Source organism: Cydia splendana, chromosome 18 (genome assembly GCF_910591565.1).
Source record: "Cydia splendana chromosome 18, ilCydSple1.2, whole genome shotgun sequence".
NCBI lineage: Eukaryota > Metazoa > Arthropoda > Insecta > Lepidoptera > Tortricidae > Cydia > Cydia splendana.
Genome location: NC_085977.1, coordinates 9,148,601 through 9,170,627, shown reverse-complemented (window position 1 = coordinate 9,170,627; position 22,027 = coordinate 9,148,601). Strand labels below are relative to the sequence as shown.

Here is a 22,027-nt window from a genome sequence, read left to right as displayed (position 1 = left end):
GATTTTGTTCAAAGATGTTAGTAACAAATACATAAACGATATAAAGAAAATATTAAAATTTATGTATTTCTGTTCGTTATAACTTAAAATAATGTTAATAAATTAGTATGACTTAATTTGTACAGAACCCATAATCAAAAAAAGATTCACTCCTAGCTCTAGGTTTCATTTAAGCCTTGTTGACACACACAGTTTTTTTTAATAAAGCTTTCTTTAAACTCTAATATATCTATTAGGCGTTTTTTACAGGGGTTTTCCACAAAACTTGGCCACATATAATTTTACGAATATAACTTGGCCTTCTGAACTGAACGCATCCATAGTTTTTTTAATTCTGGCAACTTTTTAAAGAGAGACGTGTCGTGTCAGTCGGCTGAAAGTCAATTTTTCACAAAATCGAATTGCTGGAACTAATGTATGAAAAAACATTTCTATAATAGTTTGCGGTGTTTTACGATAAGAAGATGCCGGCCGTAAGCTCCGTGAAGCCGGCCAATGGCCCCAACAAGGGGTTGTTTAATAATACGACCGGCTTCAGTACTCTTATCACTGTTACGGTTCTCACGTTGGCTTGGTTGGCCGGGTTTGCTTCTCGGCTTTTCGCTGTTATACGGTTTGAAAGTATTATTCACGAGTTTGACCCATGGTAAGATAGAGTTAATTTGATTTGTAACCTATTCTGTGTCTCGCCCCCTCCGTTCTAAACGATGTATGTGTTCTAGGTTCAACTACCGATCTACCGCTTATATGGTACAGCACGGGTTTTACAACTTTTTGAATTGGTTTGACGAGCGAGCATGGTACCCCTTGGGGCGCATTGTGGGCGGTACCGTGTACCCGGGCCTTATGATCACTTCAGGGACCATACACTGGATCCTTCACACATTGAATATCCCCATTCATATAAGAGATATTTGTGTGTTTCTAGCTCCGGTTTTCAGGTATGTTTTCTTATTATTTATGTTAATCTTTCTATTTCTAATTTCCTTTTATTTTTTGTTAAACAAAATTAAATGATTTTCCAATTAGAAATGTTATATAGCTATTTAGCATACAAAAACATGTAACTCTCATTGAATTAATTATATTGTCAATATTCTATTTATTGCTTTAATTATATACAGTAAATTATTTTCAACAGTGGCCTGACAGCCATAGCAACATATCTGCTAACATCTGAGCTATGGTCCCGCGGAGCCGGTCTTTTTGCAGCCTGCTTCATTGCTATCATCCCTGGCTACAGCAGCCGGTCCGTAGCTGGCAGTTACGACAATGAGGGAATTGCAATTTTTGCTCTGCAGTTCACTTACTATCTTTGGCTGAAGAGTGTGAAGAGTGGTTCCATTTTCTGGTCTATCTGCACTGCTATTTCTTACTTTTACATGGTAAGTTGGGTCATATTAATTTATGAAAAATGTTGTTTATACTAGCATTATTAACTAACTAACTTATTAATTAATTATAATTCCTAATTAACCTTTAATTTATTTTTCTAATTGGTCTAATCAAGAAGACCAACAAGGGCATCAACTCAACACATAATACTTCCACTAAATTCATAATTTTGGACCTTCCTACTAGAGTCCAATGAGAGTTAAGACCTATTTGATTCTCAATACTCCAATTGAGACATGTAAATTGGAAGACATGTAAGAGGAACCAATTAACCAATCAAATACTGAGCTAGAGCTGACTAGTGTGGGGGCAACTTGGGGATGACACATGCAGTTTACATGATACCTTGATTAAATTTTGTAATTTTATTGGTAATTGAACATCAAGTAAATATTAATGACACAATATTGTTGTATGTCATTACTTTGAAGATTCTTTATTCTCATAAGAATTTGTAAAATTCACTTAGAATATATATATTTTTTAAACATATATAATATTTAACACTTTCGTGTTTTGAACACATATTAACTCACATATACACGGTGTAACACGAGGAAATCGAATAATTTTAACAGCATATTCCTGATCATATTTAGAGACAAAAATATCCTATAAACTTTTTTGATATTCGACTAGTTTCAGAGATAATATTAATTAAAAAAAAAACAAGTTTTTATTGTTACAAAGTGTACAAGGCCTTTTTGATGGTGATGTTGCTGCTATGGGACGTAGTCTAAATATCCTTATTGATAGATGTCAAAAAGTGACAAGTAACACTTTGCAAAAAGTAGGTATTACGAAAAAAATTGTATAAATCAATTTTAAGTGACAAGTTTACCAATAACATTTATTTTTTATTTACAAATACATTCAAAAAATTGAAAAAACAAAACAAACAAAAAAATTTTTTTTTTGGCCAAATTGACCTATACTCATATTACATTTTTTCCTTCTTTTAACCTCAGAAATGCGTGGTTAAAATTATTCGGTTTCCTCATGTTACACCGTGTATAGACAGGTCTATCGCAAATTTATTTTATTACCTTTATTTACCGTCGTTTCGACACCTGTGAAACCTGTGTCGTAACGTCTGTAAATAAAGGTTATAAAATAAATTCGGGATAGACCCATCTATAAATGTGAGTTAATTTCAACATATGTTTTTTACACATTCAATTTCACAAAAGGAGCAAAAAACACTAATCAAAAACGGTATGTTTAAGTATTTTTATGTGTTTTGTTATCATATAAACACTTGTGTTAAGTTCTTATAGATCTTATCACATATTTATTCAAGATAATACTTCATCTTATTTTCTCTTATTACAATAAGCAAGTTATAAAATTAACACACTGTGTCTTCATACAAATATTAAAACAAATATGAGTACAATACTATTCACCAAAAGTATAAAACATTCTTAAGGCCCTGTGATACTTGTGCCAGTGACTATAAAGAAATGTTCCCATGTAACATGCTCCAAGAGTCTTGAAAGAAAGACATACAATATATCACAATAACTTTTTGGATTTAGGGCGTCCGCTAGCTGACACCCCACAAAGCAGGCGCACGCGCGCGGTGGAATTGTAGATAGAATCCACCGTCTGCGTCAGTTAGTAGCTCTCATACTATTTTCCTTATCCCGCTCACCTGCTCCAATTGCTCCATGCCCCCGAGCTAACTAGCAGACGCCCTTAATCAAAAAAGTCACATGAGTATACATTAAGCATTTTATTTCAGGTATCAGCATGGGGTGGCTATGTGTTCATCATCAACCTGATTCCCCTGCATGTGTTTGTGCTGCTCATCATGGGCCGGTTCTCACAGAGGCTGTTTGTCAGCTACTCTGTCTTCTACATAGTAGGCCTGCTGATGTCAATGCAGATCCCGTTTGTTGGTTTCCAGCCCATACGGACTAGTGAACATATGGCTGCTTCAGGTAAGACTTCTGTTAAACCTTAAATCAATAGAATACATGGAAAACCATGAGTTAAAACCTCATTGGCTATCAATAGTAGTAATGATTCTTATTTTCATTCTATCCTCGTAAGTCCCCGCGTACTTGTACAAGTACACATTAATTCGGGATATGAACTCTTATAGAAATAAAAGAAAGTTCCAAATTCAATAGCGCAAAAATTTACTTGGGTCTTACAAGGCTATTGGCCCTCTGTTGAGGTGTAGGGCTCGAATCATATTCCTCCACTGACTCTGGTCCTGGGCATTGTAGTAATGATTCTGGTTTGGAAAAAGTACAAAAAGAGGGTCAAGATTCAGTTATGGCAAGAGTTTGGTACATTGTTGAAGTAAGGGTTAACTGTACTGATAATAGCATGTTAGTGAACTGTTGGAATATAAATTAAACTAGGGTTCTATTTACGTGAAACCAAAAACTAATCGAGTTTTGAAATTATTCTTATGGCTTTAAAACAACAGGAAAAAGTTTGCATGTACATATTGCGGCTAGATATGGTATGATAAGGTCCCATAGATTTAATGGTTGTTCAAACTACCATTTTATCCTTATCACCGCATTGTATGTGCGTTATGTGAAATTGGCTGCCATAAATGCTTGTTACAGCATAAGCAACTCATCTACATACACAACCATCTGTTTTACTATTGAACATGCTTATTGTTTTACGGCCTTGAACATTCTGCTATTACACAGTATTAAACATAATAATGTTAGCGGTAAAATGCGTGTTGATGTTGAATACCTAACTGAAATTACTATGAGTAAAGCATTAAATTGGCCCGATTTCAAATAGATAAAATGATTATTTGCACTATTCTTTATATTGTACAAATATGAGTATGTATAAAATTATTTTTTTAATAAGTTATATTACAAAACCTTTTTTTTTCAAGCCTACTTTGGTGTCCCACTGCTGGGCAAAGGCCTCCCCTCGTTTTACAAAAACTATTTATCCAAAAAAAAAGTAATATGTAATAATGTTTCGGATGGCCAAACTTCCGTCACCAACAGGTTTTTCAATCAGGGACGGAAATTCCCCGGAAGTTAAACCTTACCAATTAGTGATCCAAAAGACTTGAGCCTTTTAGCTCTTTTTTAGGTCTCGCCTCATCTCTCGACGCCTAAAAGGCTAAAAGCCTTTAGGCCCTAAAAAAAGAACTAAAAGGCTCGAGTCTTTTGGATCACTATTACCACAGAATAATTAATAGTACTACCGTACAGAAAGGAAACTTCCTACAAAAACGAAGTTTGACAGCGGTTCAGGGTCGAATCGTGCTATCCCTTTCTAATATATGGCACTATCCCTTTCGGCTATTTAGGGTTGTCAAAAATCAAGTGATTATCTTATCTGTGGTCGTGCACGCAAAAGGAAGTCAAGTGGTGCCAACCCTAATAATTGCTCGGAGCAATGCTGAGCCGAGCGGAGCCGAGTTTGACCGAAGTCAGGAGTTTCGCACCCCTGCTATTACCAATGGCTTAGGTACCATTCCCGGGTACGCGATGATTTCGAAAATTTACTAACTTTCATTTGGTACAAAAATTGACAGTTAACAGTTGAATATTACACTTCTTTTAGGACAAAAGAGCGTACTCCCGGTCTTCTAGGCTAGGCTATCTTAAAGGCCGGTCACCCCTCTGGTGTTGCGGGTGACCAGCATAGGCGACGGAAATCGTTTACCATCAGGCGATTCGTATGCTCGTTTGCCTGAATAAACTGTCCGTAATACGAATAATATATTTATTTTTGACCAATGCCAGAAATTGGGAGCATCAATGTCTTAGATCAATTGGAAGTATGTAATTGAATATGTCAGTCCAGAATGAGGGCACCTCGCAACGCGCGCACAAAATCGCTATAACACCGTCCCACCTGTTGCTATTTATTTATTTTTATTTAGAAATTTAAATCAGGCAACAAGGCCTATATTACAAATACCTTACTGACTAACATACATATGTATTTTATAAACTTAAAACTAAACACTATTTAGGCGATAAAACGGCGTGGCTCCGTTGCATCGTCTGGTCTTGTGTCGGATTAGGCAGTTTGCCCCGGAACCTCCGAAACACGACACCTTTCGGCTATAATAGCTGTTATATTGTAGGTGTGTTCGCCCTCATGATGGCGGTCGGCGCCCTCAAATACCTGCACCTGCTGAGTCCCAAGGGCCAGTTTAAGCAGCTGCTGATAGTCGGTGGACTGGTCGCCGCCGCGCTAGTGTTCTTGGCCGTGGTGGCGTTGACCTACATGGGCGTTATCGCTCCGTGGAGTGGACGGTAAGATTCCCTTAAGTTGTAGAGTCCTATCACTTGACCTAGACGGTAGGTATTGCTGTGTAGTAACGGTTGTTCTAAGGACTCAGTCTTGTAAATACTTAATTATTTAAGTACTTAACACAATACTAATAGGTCAAACAGCTTTTTATTTTAAGTCACATGTTTCATCGCACTGAATGGTCAAGATAGGTCCAAATCAGAAACATTTTATACAGGGTGGCTAAAAAGTAACTGCATTCCCTTTGCCAGGGAGGTTTTGGGATTATACTGAGCAACTTTTACTATGGGACCAACCAAAAAATTTGGCTGTTTCATACGTTTTGGGTGGTCCATATTCTAAGGGAGGGTAATTTTTTTTTCGCGATTTCGGGGTTAATCCCATAGTAAAAGTTGCTCAGTATAATCCCAAAACCTCCCTGGCAACGGGAATGCAGTTATTTTTTAGCCACCCTGTATAATTCTTGATATCATATATTGAATTTAACATGTTTTTTTAATGCAGGTTCTACTCGCTATGGGACACAGGCTACGCCAAGATCCACATCCCGATCATCGCGTCCGTGTCCGAGCACCAGCCGACCACTTGGTCCTCATTCTTCTTCGACCTCCACGTGCTGGTCTGCACATTCCCTGTGGGCCTGTGGTATTGCATCAAGAATGTCAACGATGAGAGAGTGTTTGGTGAGTAAATTATTGATAGTCAGAACAAGCTAATTCTGAACAGACTTAATTGACAGAATGTGGAAGTGCTACCATAAATGGCAAATTCCTATAAAATATGACGTTTATCCACACATTGTCACTGAGAAGTCAGTCTAGATTTATCTTACAAAACTTCAACTTTAGGAATGAGAAAATAATTAGATTTTACAGTTTAATTTATTACTCAATCAACTGGTTTTCAATCAGTCTCTTTCACAGTATGTAACGAATCGCCATTTCATTACCTCAACCTACTATTTTAATAACATTTAATTATATTTATAATAAGTTGAGTTAATCATGGTGAGTATCAACTTAAAACATTTGTTGGAAGTGATCTTTTATCCCAATTGTTAACACACCTTTGCTACTCATCATTTTCCTAACTTTGAATTCAGAAATCACTTTTATAAGTTTTCCAGTGATTAAACTACCTTTTTGAGAAACATACAATGTTTTTAAAGTTATTGTTAATTTCCAGTGGCGCTGTACGCCCTTAGCGCCGTATACTTCGCGGGTGTGATGGTGCGACTGATGTTGACCCTGACGCCGGTCGTGTGCGTGCTGGCCGGCATCGCGTTCTCCATACTACTGGACCTCGTGTTACGTGAGGATGAGCTGCCCGTCGCGCCCTCCGACTCGGATGAGAAGAACCTCTATGATAAGGTATGTTTGTGTTTAGAACGCTATTGCGCTTTTGTAATAGGTCATGAGAACAAACAAACAAACATTTATTGAGCAAATAGGCCATGGGGTCACTTTTACATGTCAAATTTTAAAAATAACCAAAACTACAAAAAACAATGACCAATATGGAATCAATGAAATATTAGATACTTTATTAGAGATGGATAGTCTCTAAATGTCGAAAACACAAAAAAATACATGGACAGTAGATCGTGAATCATGTTTTCCTCCCTTAAAGTATGGCACTTTCCCACTGCTTGGAAAAGTCGTGAGTCGCCGGGGTAAGTGACGTCGAAGTTGGAGCTATAGAGATGCAAAGTTGCAAACACTTTCGTTTGATGTTAATTAAAAAGATTTGATTTTGCAAATTCGTCCATAAGCGTGCAAAATTAGAATTGCACACTGTACAGATGTAGTGCATAATTCGTTTTTTCCCGGAAACGTTCGTATTTGTCGTGCTACTTCAGTCAACCTCAGTACTTACGTATGTACCTTTCCGTGAAAAAACGATGGAATGTGAAAACACAAACAATGAATGTACGAGTTTTGTAATACTAGGTGATTCTAATATACAACACATGTTTTTTACAATTATGTATATGAAATATAATATAACATAACTTTTATTATTTTTTGACATGGTAGGTTATGTTAATTTGCCAATAAATATTCAATCGATAGCTAAAGTTGAGCATAAAAATTGCTGTCAAGGGTTTTAATATTGAAAAGTACACCATGTTCTTGTTGAAATAAGGTTTCAATTTCTAACATATTATACATAATGCAGTAATTCAATATTCATGGTCTGTTTGTTGAAATGCATGTAGTTGGCCTAGTTTATGAGAAACTAATAAGCATGTTTAAGTACTTATAGTCATGGAGTAAATCAAATTACAAGATCATTTTCCTGATATTACAGTACATTATGGTGTTTTATTACAATATCAATCATTTTTCTGTTTTTCTGATAGTGTGTGATTGCAAATATGTTCCGTATGCCACATATTATATGTTAAACGGTATTGATGGCGCGCTTGCTTTTATTCCCATGATTAAGCGCTTTAACTTTTATAGTTTAAAGAAATGAAGTGAAATATGTATTTTCCGTACGGTGCCGTGCTGAAGCTTCTATACTCTTTATTTTTCGTACAAACTCTTTCTTGATGTTATCTGGTTATAGCTTTCAATACGTCATCTTATTTAACACCGCCTTTATGTTTCTTGGTTAACAAGTAGTTGTTATAGCTTTTTAGTTAGCTTCATATAGTTCATAGCTAATCCTCATAGCTTCGACACGTCCGTCTATCTGTTCGTTCGCGGTTTTACTGTATTTGATATTATAGCTGGTCAAACAAGTTTGTCAGTAAAAAAGGCGTGAAATTCAAATTTTCTTTGGGACGATAACGCTTCGCGCCTACATCATCATCATCATCATCATCATCATCATCATCATATCAGCCTTTTATCGCCCACTGCTGAGCATAGGCCTCTCTTCGAGTACGCCACTTATCCCGAGCCAATCTCATCCACTCGCTCTTTTCTACTGACGGAAGTCACTTGACAGAGTATATTAGTTAAACAGTTTTACGGGGTTATTCTAATGTAGTAATTGTGTGAGCAGGCGGGCAAGCTGAAGAAGCGTACGCTGGAGCCGACCCCCCCGGCGGACTCGGGGCTCGGCATGAACGTGCGCTCCGGCACGCTGATCGCGTTCATGATCCTGCTCATGCTGTTCTCCGTGCACTGCACCTGGGCCACCTCCAACGCCTACTCCAGCCCGAGCATCGTGCTGGCCAGCTACGGGAACGACGGGTATACAATATATTGATTTAAACTAACAAGATTTTCACTCATACTTTTATAACTAACACGGGACTTAAGAATGAGGGACAGGGGATATCGTCTTCGTGGAATCCATTGATTAGCAAATGTAAGGGTGAAAAAACATCCCATCACATACCATCGGATGTCGTGAGTGTTGTGTGTAGGCAAAGTGACAACCCTAGCGTACAAGTGTTGTTGTTGCAATGTTGATACAATTCCTCGCCAGTCAGCCTGTGACCACGAACGTAACGTCACGTTCGAAACGTCAGGCCATAAATAACCGTAAGTTTTACGCGATTAAGTCCCGTGTTAGTTATAAAAGGACGGGTACACAGTTTAAACAATAAACAACTTCTTACTGTCTGTTGTACCATCGCCCACACTGTTAACTGTACATCGGTGGACCTTATGCCTTTTGTAATAAGGTCCACCGATGGACAGTTAAGAGTGTTGCTGTTTGTACTATCGATTGACTGATCATCAATCCTTAACCCTTTAAAGTCTATTTCAATAGAACTTGCTAACTATGTAAACAAACAACGTAACTTTGTTTTATCACTGTTTCTCTTTGAATTTTCACACCACCTCGTCAAATACCATTGAAACCATACACATATACACTATTGAAACGGTCCGTTCCGTAAAAAACATAAATATAAAACTGTATCTTGGATATTTAATTAAAAGTTTAACATGGGTTCATAAGTTGGGTTATTAGGACCTGATGGAATGATGGTTTTGTTTCTTTTAAATTCTACAATTGTCTATGATGGGTAGTGTTGTGACTAAAGTTTGTGATATAAAGCCGCTACACACTACCCAACCCACGCTCTGTACCTACCGCCGCGGTTATAAAATACATCAATATATCATTCTTAAGTACTAATTTGTCTTCTGATCGTGATTAAACAAATTAAAAATAAGTAACTGCTTGTTTTTTACTTTTGGTATTTTATTATTCGATATGGTTTGACGTCAGTAAAGTAGTAAGTAGGAGTCTTGCCCATCACTAGTAAATTCATCATTCAGAGACAATTTCAACATGGCGGTTTGTTTACATAGTAAGCAAGTTCTATTGAAATAGACTTTACCAACAAAGATATGATGGTCGTTCTTGTCTACGTGACAGCGTTATAAAACCGCGTCTGTCACTTTCAATCGCCCGGTGTTAAAAAGTGACGGTAATTTTATCACGCGGATAAATCCATCCATAATACGACTGCGGGCTAAGGGATATACATTTTCCATATACGGCACATCAAACATGTGTTCTATTTTCGATCAGTAAAACTGACATTCGATTGTCATTTTTGAACTGTTAGCCTGGTAAAGGGTTGGCTAAAATAGGCGGTGCATCAAAGTTATTTATGAAAATAGATGCATTCAGTCGTTTTGCTCGCCTAAAACAGACTGTTGCTTCGTTGAGTGTCTTTGACATTAATCTTTTTTAACGATTCATTGTTAGACGTCCGGAGACGATGGGATCACAAACGATATCCTAAAAGCAATTATAGATCCACTCACACCAGTCTTGACCAAACTCTTTAATCAAATTATGACACAGAAAAGAATTCCTAAAGAATGGGAAACATCAATTATAACTCTACTCTACAAAAAAGGTGACCCTACTGCTATAGAAAATTACAGACCCATAAGCTTGCAACAGACTGTTTACAAGGTATTTGCTACAGTATTACTGAAAAGAATATCACAAGTGCTTGATAGCCACCAACCAAGAGAACAAGCAGGATTTCGGCGAAACTACTCCACTATTGACCACATCTTCACCCTTACCCAACTCATTGAAAAGCATATCGAATATAGAAAAACATTATATATAGCATTCATTGATTATTCCAAGGCATTTGACTCTATACACCACAAGCCGTTATGGGAAGCGCTAGAAGAGCAGGGAGTACAAACAACATACATAAATATATTAAAAGAAATCTACAGAAATAGCAAGGCGGCTGTCAAACTGGATAAAAAAGGAGAACCATTTCATATCCACAGAGGAGTGAAACAGGGAGACCCTATATCACCAAATTTATTTACAGCCCTTCTGGAATCAATATTTCGCAAGTTAGACTGGGACACCAAAGGGGTGATAATCAACGGCGAGTACCTAAGCAATCTCCGATTTGCTGATGATATAGTTCTGACTGCAAATAGTCATGAGGATTTGGTTTACATGCTTAATACATTGGAAAAAGAAAGCAAATTGTGTGGATTGCAGATAAATAGACAAAAAACCTTTGCCATGACAAACAGCGCAAAAATACCTATTATAACAGAATCGAGCCAAATAGAGTATGTGGACCAATATATATATTTAGGAAAAATAATATCATTTACTCAGCTAACATCAAATGAAGTTGACCGAAGGATAAAACTAGCATGGAGTAAGTACTGGTCCTTAAAAACAATATTTAAGTCAAAACTCCCCATACACCTTAAAAGGAAAGCCATGGACTCAATAGTACTCCCAACATTACTATATGGATGCCAAACTTGGACACTTACCAAAGACATCATACAAAAGATAAATGTTTTCCAGAGAGCAACAGAGAGAAGTATGCTTAATATTAAAAAACGTGACAGAAAAAGAAACTGTGATATTAGAAAAATAACAAAAGTAACAGATGCTGCCGAACTTGCATGTAGGCTAAAATGGAGATGGGCGGGCCATATAGTAAGAACAACCGACAATAGATGGAGTGAGAAAATTTTACATTGGCACCCACTTGAAAACAAGCGAGCAGCTCACCGCCCGAAGCAAAGGTGGGTCGATGATATTGTCAAAGTGGCTGAACATGCTTGGACCAGCAAAGCTAAGGACAGGACAGTCTGGAAGGAGCTGGAGGAGGCCTTTGCCCGACACTGGGCACCTCAATAAAAATAAAACAAGTAAAATTAAATATCTTTTTAATGTAAATATGTATTTAAAAAGAGAAATAAAGGCTATATTATATTATATTATTATTAACGATTCATTGTTATTAAGTTGTTTTATTTTATTTTAGATCACGCAAAATCCTGGATGATTTCCGCGAAGCTTACGGTTGGCTATCACAGAACACTGCTGAAGACGCGAGAGTCATGTCTTGGTGGGATTATGGTTACCAGGTATTTGTTACTTGAATTATTTATCCTTTAAATACAACTTTATTGCTTTAGAATAGGGTTTATAATAATTTACGATTTTCAGATAGCGGGAATGGGAAATAGAACAACTCTAGTCGATAACAACACTTGGAATAATTCCCACATTGCGCTCGTCGGCAAGGCCATGGCGAGTAATGAAAGCGCCGCCTACGAAATAATGACCATGTTGGATGTAGACTACGTTCTCGTGATATTTGGCGGCGCTATCGGCTACTCCGGCGATGACATCAACAAGTTCATATGGATGGTCAGGATCGCAGAAGGAGAGCACCCTAAGGATATTCATGTACGTTTCTCTTAAATTTCAACCTTATTTGTTTATATATAAGGCGTATTTGAGGCGTTTCTTATTTTGATTTTAATTTTTCAGGAAGCGGACTATTTTACAGAGAGAGGGGAATACCGAATAGATTCTGAAGCATCGAAAACGATGTTAAATTGTTTAATGTACAAGTTATCATATTATAGGTGAGTTTTTTTTTTCAAATTATCCTTGGCTATAAAATTATCTGCCTGAACTGAGAACTAAGTCAATCCCGATATTTGAACTTTTTTAGCAGATTTTAAGATTCAGAAAGAGTTCGATTTTTGGTCTTATTCACAAATAAGACAACATTTATTTTGTCTTGTTATACTCGTAAACTTAGTTTTTATATCGTGTGTAGGCTGCACAAAAAGGTAGGTTTCCTCTAGAGCACAAAGTAAAATCTCTCTTTGATTAATACAATCGGCCATAGCAGATTAATAAAGGTTACAGCGTAAAATGAACCTTAATACATTCTAATAGACTGTACTATTGCTTTTTATATAAAATTGTGGCGGCCAAAAGCTAAAGATCCTCATTGATCTAGCAATAGAGTCAAAATCCTTCTCTCTATTAATGGCGTTATTCATAAACGCGATACCTACTTGCCTGAATTAGCTATGAATCGTTTGTCTTTATCTGACTTGTGTATTTGTAAGAAAGGGATAAAACATAATTTATCTAAATCAGTCCCGTAAAGTTTTATGAATAAGGGAGTAAGGAATATAAAACCTTTTGCGTTGGCGTTTGTCAGATACGACAGCGGCGGAAGCCCGCCGGGCTACGACAGGACGCGCGGCGCGCTGCCCGGCCACCGCGGCTTCCGCCTGACCTACCTGGAGGAGGCCTACACCACCGAGCACTGGCTCGTGAGGATATACAGGTATACCCACATTGCGTAATACAATTTATCTAAGTCGTTTTTAAGAAATAAATTGCATCCACCGTTTTTATCCCTATTCACGCCGGTTGAAGGTACAGTCAACTAAAAATATGGGTGTAGCCAATTTATTCAAAAATATGTCCCATAGTTCTTAATTCGCTGACATAAGAGCTATGGGACATATTTTTGAGGTGATTTGTGCACCCATATTTTTACAGTTGACTGTACTTCTTAATTATCAAAGATTCATTGATTGTATTCATCATAATGTTGCCCTTACGGCCAATGTGATTATTTTTTAAGCAAATGTATCTGTTTGTCTCCAGGGTTAAAAAACCGGACGAATTCAATCGTCCGCGACTGCCATTAGCGAAGAGGACGATTTCTACATCCAGTGGTTTGTCCAAAAAGGTAGGCTCATTTCAAACAGATATTGCCTCAAAAATACGTTCTTTTCCATTTTTATAGCACAAATTTGAACTTTAAGCTAGGCTGTTCCTACGATATTAGCAAATATAGCTAACCCGATGTAACTATAAAACTGCGTAATTTACCTACATTAGAACAACTTCATTTTACGTTAGTCCTTCTTATGAGTCCCTATCCATTACTTGATGTGGAAGCCTTTAGTCGTTGATTGACAATCAACAAGCAAGTAGCAGTGTGTTTCTGCTAGCGTCCGACCGAAATCGGATTTTTGCGAAACCGAATCATCGGTTTTGCTTTAGTTTCGGCCGGTACCTAACCTTCGGCCGTAATATGATTTTTATGCCGAAACCTGCCGTAACCGAAACTTCGTCCGGACAGTACCTAAAATACAGTTTCGTTTGCGGCCGAATGGTTCGGCAATATTTTTGTCCGAAACCGAACCTTCAGCCGAAACACCCATGCCGAAGTTGCCGAAACCGAAACTTCGGTCGCGCACTAGTTTCTACTGTGTATCACAATTTGTCCGTAGACCTTGGATTCGACACACTTTGATAAACTGACTTCTAATATCGTCAGGTGACAAGCAAAAGTCACTAATTACTAAAAAAAAATTAAACAAAAATCGACCTTCTTTTAGTACTAATATAGCTATGGCTATGAACTTGTGGTGGTACTTAGTGACTTTTGTTTGTCACCCGACGATATAGATGGTGTGTTTGACCATGGGGCTTTAAATCCAGGGCTTGATTATACTCGCTAAACTAAGCTACTTTTACTATGGGACCAACCCTCAAATCGGGGAAAAAATTTTGGCTTTTTCATAGAAAACGTCGACATCTAATCAGCCAAAATGTATGAAAAAGTAAAAAAAAAAAATCGGGATTTCGGGGTTGGTGCCATAGTAAAAGTAGCTCAGTTTAGCGAGTAGAATCGATCCCTGGATTTAAAGCCCCATGGTCAGACACACACAGTGTATAGTCGGTGTCACTGAGTGTTTAATGGACATCATATGTGACGTTCCACGGGAAAAGGTACCTTATGAGGGTTTCTAGTTTCGGAGATATGAAATGTTTTGTAAAGAGGTGAAAAAATGCTCAATTTTTTTTTATTGTGTGATCTGAAACCTTAATGCGTAACGTTTGTTTACCTGTTTTTATTTTTGTTATAAGTTAGTTATAAGCCTAGTAATGTCGTCTCAGAGTTTAGTAGAAAAGGTACCTTATGGAAAAAAGATTGAAAATTCCCAAAAAAACTAGTCAATACGGGAAAAGAAGTTTGGTAGAGAACTGTATTAGCATTCTGCAAAACTAATTTGATAATTTCAGTTCTGGTTGGGGCGCCTCGCAAATATTATAACCGTACATCGACCGACATTACAAATCCAAGTAGCCTGCTATTATACCAAAGTTACTCTCGTCAAGTCTTTCTTAACTAGAATAATCTTCATTTGGTTTGGTCGCATGCAGTAAATCAGCCATTGGTTGGTGCTGAAAAATGCCAATATCCGACGCATTACCTTATGGAATATCTGAGGTCATTGAACCTCAATGCCGCTTATCTTCAATAGCAACCGAAATATACTAGTGGCTCTGTGAGCTGTAGACCTCGCGAGCAGAGCTTGAAATAACATGGTGCTAAGAGCTTTAAATACACCGTGTTTTTTTTGATTTCCGTTAATTTCAAGGGTGCATTCCTGAGCTTAAATCAAGTAACTTTCTCAAAGACACCGATGTTCTAATTAAGTCCATTTCGGAGATAATCCATAATTTATTTTTTTACTATAAGGCCTCTACAAGCGTGTACACTTGCCTTAGGGCCGGCTTACATATTGATTAGTGTTTAGAATGAGTTCATACATTTGCTACTAAACTTAAGTACAATCTCGGTCGATTGATGTACGAAATGACATTGATATGTCACAGATTTCAATTGTTTGGTTGAGTTAAATGTAATGCCCGTGTTACAACAACGCTATATGCTACATTTAATTACTTTTTAAACAAAAAAGAAAACAAAAAAGAAAACAAAAAAAAATTTTTTTTTTGAAAATTAACTATGCCATTTAGTTCTTATAAACGTACTTAACTATACCCCGAAGTTAACGGTTAAAAAACACGGTGTATAGTAAATTAAAGAAAAACAATACGAAATTTATGTGTAAAAAAATACAAAAAGTTATAATATCCCAGCATACAATTACTGGGGATCGAACCCAGACCCTCTGTGCAAACAGAAAAAGCGAACGTTTACAAACTGAGCCAAATAGTTCTTAGATGGGTTGACGAAATTTAGCTACTCCTTCTCAAATTAAAATAAGTTAAAATTAAATATCTAAATATCGCCTAAACCAGCGATAATTTTTTTCTGCATTTTTTGCTATTAACTCTGTAAACATGTTTCAAAAAGAAAAAAGTCTTATGATATCGATACGACTATTTGTTTAGGCGCCAGGTATCACGACTCCGCCATTTTTAAAAATTTCCAAAAACCGGATTGACAAAAAAATTTTATTTAGTCATAAAATTCGGTCACAAAATTTCACGAGAATCGGTTAAGAATTGCGACCTGTAGAGGAGAACATCCGGACATACGAAAGCAAAATGCCCGAGTCAAAACGTAGACCTTCGCTTCGCTTCGGTCAACAATTATTGATAGGAAATAGACGATTTATACCATCTTAACCCCAAAATATTATTAGTTTATCCTAACTGTTCCATCATCATCATGCCTCATCATGTAACTTAATCACAAGGTACCTTTTCATTACATACAAATTATTGGTCTTTTTTAAGATTATTATGACGAAGAACTAATTAAATTTGGGGCAGTTTAATGTAAATTAATATTTTCTATTCATAAAAGATAAACTGTAATATGATTGATATTTTGTAGTGATGTATTATTAGATTTATTTCCATAAGGTACCTTTTCGTAAATGTATGGAGCAAATACTGTTATTGTTATGTAAGTTTAAAGTGGCATAAGGGGTTTAATATAGTATTTAGTTGCGGTTTTAGGATTTATTTCATTTGAATGACAGAATTTCTTTCATATGTGCTCAGAAAAATTGATTGTGTGTCACATTAAAAGTAAAAATATTCAATTTTGTGATTTTATATGAAAAAGTCAGAAAATACATTTTCACCTCTAAATCGGTATTGTTTTTTGCTTAAACTGTCTGTCAGTGTCGTTTTCTAATAGATAAAATTTAAATCTTGAGAGCTCATTGCAATCAATCGTGAAAATTAAATAAAACTTTATTTTCAAGAGATTGGTTAGTATACACATAAATCAGTCGATATCAAAAGTTTCTATTTGCATTACAGAACAAGTCGCAATATTTTTTTAATCTCAGATATATAAGGTATTATTATTTGTAGTCAACTATGTAACTTACTTCAGGAACATAGTTTTTTAGGCGGCTAAACTTAAAACTTCTCTATCGTAAAGTTGCTCATTTCACAACATTATTTTCAAAAAATCATATCTCTGTAACTACGCAACCTAGAAGGTTGATCTTTTGTGTTATCGATAGCTTATTTATTGTAGATTACTGGGGTATGCATAACTCCATACCCGCCATAAGGTACCTTTGACCGTGGGACGTCACATATTGTAGTCTGTTAGAGATCCTGAAAACGTTGAAAAATAGAGATAATATTCCTAAAAATACGTGTGATACCTCATTAGATTCGTCATGATGCCTAGAAAAATGTATTCGAAGCGTGTATTAGTACACAAAAAATATCAAAAGTTATAAACAAAAAAAGGGGGGGGGGGGGGGGAAGTAGTTATTTTTTATTTCTCAAATATATCTCAAAAGTATTAACATTTAAGAAACCAAACTTAATATTATAAAAGAGGAGGATATTTCCAATAAAACATTCCATACTTGCAGAACTGTATCTCCATTATTTATACTTTTTATTCAACGCTGAACACAGCCCTCCGCGCCTCATTTTCGGGAAACGCGCGTGGTGTGTAAAAGCGATTACGTAACATTAAGTATATATAATTTTAAAGGTATTAAATATTAATTGAAAATTTAGAAAAAAATATGGTGTAATAAAAACATGTCAACAAATGTGCTACTTGTAGAAATTTATCTTTAAGTTATTTTTTCAACAAGTTAGGCAATTATTAATTAACAAAATTTTATCGAACTTCCTTCTTTATTGAAAACGAAAAAAAAATTATAAATCATTATCGTAAAATTGTGTCGATCTTAAGAATCCTTCTTATATACATGCTTAATAAGATCACGTTATAAAAGTTTTAATAAAGTTAATACTTTGCTTAAAATAAGTTTTAGAAAAACATAGAAAATTGACAAAAATCGAAAATTCACGGTAAAATTGTGAAACTTAAAACAACATTATAACCAAACTATTATTTTTTTTAGAACTTTTATAACGTAATCTTATTAAGCATGTATATGAGAAGAGCTCTAGAAGGCGACAAAATTTTACGATAGTTATTATTTATACATTTTATTTCGTTTTCAATAAAGAAGGAAGTTTGAGAAAATTTTGCTAATTAACAATTGCCTAACTTGTTGAAAAAATAATTTTAAGATAAATTTCTACAAGAAGTACATTTGTTGACATGTTTTAAATACACTATATATATTTTTTTAATTTTTCAATGACTATTTAATACCTTTAAAATTATATTTAATGTTACGTAACTGCTTTTTCACGCCGCGCGCGTTTCCCAAAAATGGAGCGCGGAGGGCTGTGTTCAGCGTTGAATAAAAAGTATAAATAATGGAGATACAGTTCTGCAAGTATGGAATGTTTTATTGGAAATATCCTCCTCTTTAATCATATTAATTTTCGTTTCTTAAATATGAATATTTTTTGAGATATTGGGGAAATAAAAGATATCTCCTTTTTTCCGCTTTTTTTTTGCTTATAACTTTTGATATTTTTTGTGTGCTAATACACGCTTCGGATACATTTTTCTAGGCATCATGACGAATCTAATGAGGTACACGTATTTTTAGGAGTATTATCTCTATTTTTCACCGTTTTTAGGATCTCGAACAGACTATTGTTCCCTTTTCGTCGAACTATTTCCGGTAGTAATTTGCCACATATTCTATAATTTTGTTGTGTTAATTTGTATTCTGAGCTCGATTTCCATTGTTATAGCAACCGCTATCAGTAGGAGAGTCCGATACGGTACCGTATAGTACTACTTTTTAGATGTCCATGTTGTGTTGTTACTGATGTTGTACCATTGTGCATGTATTGTATTTTAATCGTTATTGTTTTTTGTTGAAGATTTTAGATATTTTATTTGTGGTTTAGAAATAGAAAGCTTACTGTGTCTGTTGTACAGTCGACGTCAAAGATATGTTTATATTTTTCGCCTTATTACAAGGGAGTAAGGTGCAAAAGTGTAAACATATCTTTGACGTCGACTGTACATCGGTATAAAGTGTTAGATTTAGGAATGTACCATCATCTTTCATCTTGATATTTCTTTATTGAATAAATTAGATATTCACACAACTATTTGTTGCATATCGCTTCATTTTAAATGTTATTATTATGCACTGTTGTTCAGTTTAGTCATGTTATATTTTCGAGAGTTTTCTGCATCTTGATTTTCCAATGAAATAAGATACGACCCAGTCAATCCTTTCAGAGTATACCTTGTATATAACAGTCAACAGCAGAAGTAGTAAAGCATTCATATGTACAAGCCTTACTCTCTTGACAACATATCGCTGGCCCAATATTACAGGGTTCTATGTTACATTTTCAAGATACATAGTTGAAATTCAACTTAATGTCACTATGACAATGTTCAAATTTCAGTTCCACAAAAGTGTTACCCTGTAATATTGGGCCAGCGATATGTGTGTACTTTTGCCGGTGACTGTTCATAATAAACACTTGAACGCATTGCATGATGAGTCATTAGAAGCTTTTTTTCTGTATTTTGCATTCAAAGGGTAGGAGGGGTTTGATTCTTATGCGTTATTAAGACTGTACATTTGGTTTCTTACAGACTTCACGAAGAAGAAAAGGTCTTCTAAAGAATAAGCCCACGGTCGTGAAGGGCAAGAAGATAAGCCGGCTGGAGTGACGCGGCGCTCGTCGCAACACGAGGTCGTGACTCCGCATCAGTGGTAATCTTGCAACCTCTATATCGTCTTGCAATCCCTTTAACTTCAATATTTACGTATCAGAACGAACCGAGTGATCTTTGAATTGCCCTTATGTCGAAACCACCTTCATTGAAACGCTTTAATGCATAATAATGTTTTACAAGGTAACGTATGACGGAGTTCTCGATTGCTCGGTTTCTGCATATTTATATTTAATAGATTTAGAATCCGTTTAGTTATCAATCTATCTCAAGTCATATATGTGATTTGTGAATTCGAAAGTATGGTCGTATTTGTCTCATTGCGATTACAATATTATGTATGTAATAATTATTTTGATCTACTTCCCTTGTTTTCGAAGACAATAAGTATGTTCACCAATAATGTAACGTGTAATGTATTGTATAATGTTCGACGGTCTAGTTGTATTTTAGGAGAGATAGATTCAAGATAGAGATTCAATAATTTTGTTACTGAGATTAGAAGGAAAAACATTGAAGATTAATGTTAACTCGAATTACTTTTAGGCATCATTCTGGGCTAGTTAGTATAGTTCCTTCTTATGTAATGCGGATTGCGTGGGCGACATTATTAGAGTTAGGGTGTTTTGAGGCCTACTACGCGAGATGAATAATTATGTAATGGTGCTCTCACATTGGCTGTTATATAGTGTTAAGTTATATAACATTGTGTGACAGGGACAACATGGTGTTTTATTATGTTGTCCCTCTCATGCACTGTTGTTAACATTTTATAACAGCCAATGTGGGAGCACCATAGATAATACCCCATACAAATACATACATTTTAAAATTAATCTGCTAAAATGTAATCGTACTCGCGCAGTGTACACCTCAAAGACACCTCGTAAGATGTATTCCGGTTACGGCGTGTGCCACGAGACCTTACCACTGGTGTAGCCAATGTTTGACTGACACCAATTATATATTTACTTAGTCCATTAGATAAATATTTCTTAATATTTTAATACTTCGTTAATATTTGATTTCGGCACTGAGTGCGTATGTCACGTTTTCAGGGCACGATGTGGTAACAATGGGTATAATGTGTTTGAGTTTCTAAAGCATTTGGTGCTAAAGCTGCATTTACTCGAGTGGGACACCAGAAATGATTTGTGTCATTTTTTATTCACATAAACTTTTCTTTTCCTCTGTCCAAATTAATTGTACAGTCAGCAATACTATTACCTTAGCACCTTTCCATACAAACTTTTATTCAGGGAGGGTACCTTTTCTCCGCAGCTGACTGTACAACGGATTGCAAAAGAGGAATCCAGATATTCCAGATATCTTAAATAAATGAAATAGACCACGAAGCGCGTATGTGTATACTCATTCTGAGTATTATATTCGACCCTCTCGACTTACTCGGCCTACTGCCATGGTTTGGGCTTACACGTTAAATTAGCCAATGCTATATGTTTATTTATTAGGTGACTATTGTATGAATATGTTTGAAGTGTTGTTTTTATTTTATCCTCTAAATCACATCGTGTCGCGTCCGATCTGTGAACTTAACAATAACCGACGAGTGCACGTGTGAACATATCCTTAGATCAGTCTTATTTGTTGTAATAATCAGTAGTTCTAATAAACTACAGAAGGCACTCGGCTCTGCGGGCAGGGGCTCGCTCATACAGTGATGTTTAATACGAGTGGGGCACGAATTGCTCGTATTACCCGACGTAAATTTTACCAATTGAATGGAAACAAATTCGTTGTCGTAGGCGCCCTTTGATCGGACGCATGGCTATTTAACGATCTTTGAATTAAGTAATTTTATTTTGAGTTGATATTTAAAACATATTAGGAACACCTATTTAAACATACTGTGCGAGCGAGACGTAACATCGGACGCTTTGAAAACTTAACGATCTATAGTGAGAACGTCAGCAGTTCAAAATAAATTATGTATTTATGTATGTCATTACTAAGAACGTCCATTTGTAATATTTATATAATGATCGATAAATAGTTTACATTATAATTAGTGTTTATTATAATTAGTGTTCTACTTGTTTTATTCCTGATTACGATGCTTTTTTGTTTTGCCAGGTTACTCCTCACTTCGGTACTTATCGCTACTCAGGTCGCGTTATATGCACTTCACCAACTTGACACTTTCTAATTCAAAAACTGTTGTTACTATTTGTTGTCTACCAAAGTATTAGGTCATTACCTATGAAATTGGCGTTTTGTTCGGAGAATTTCAACGAAACACGAATTTCCATACAATTAATT

At 35.9% G+C, this 22,027-nt stretch overlaps 2 protein-coding genes across 3 annotated transcripts in view; both read left to right on the top strand.

Annotated features, from left to right (window-relative positions):
- The window catches only part of LOC134799545 (CAAX prenyl protease 2), a 271,391-nt gene that overhangs the window by 30,749 nt on the left and 218,615 nt on the right, over positions 1-22,027 (top strand). The window lies entirely within an intron of this gene.
- Positions 344-21,789, top strand: LOC134799527 (dolichyl-diphosphooligosaccharide--protein glycosyltransferase subunit STT3B). Of its 2 annotated transcripts, XM_063771954.1 has the most exons (15): positions 344-646; positions 723-941; positions 1,142-1,385; positions 3,140-3,338; positions 5,483-5,654; positions 6,157-6,335; positions 6,838-7,022; positions 8,665-8,855; positions 11,891-11,993; positions 12,076-12,318; positions 12,403-12,500; positions 13,091-13,219; positions 13,546-13,630; positions 18,802-18,831; positions 19,667-21,789. In XM_063771954.1, exons 1-15 carry the CDS (start codon positions 465-467, stop codon positions 19,742-19,744), a joined length of 2,337 nt encoding a protein of 778 aa, XP_063628024.1. In that variant the 5' UTR covers positions 344-464; the 3' UTR covers positions 19,745-21,789. The 2 variants fall into 2 exon arrangements, with proteins under 2 accessions (XP_063628024.1, XP_063628025.1); XM_063771955.1 differs by lacking the exon at positions 18,802-18,831.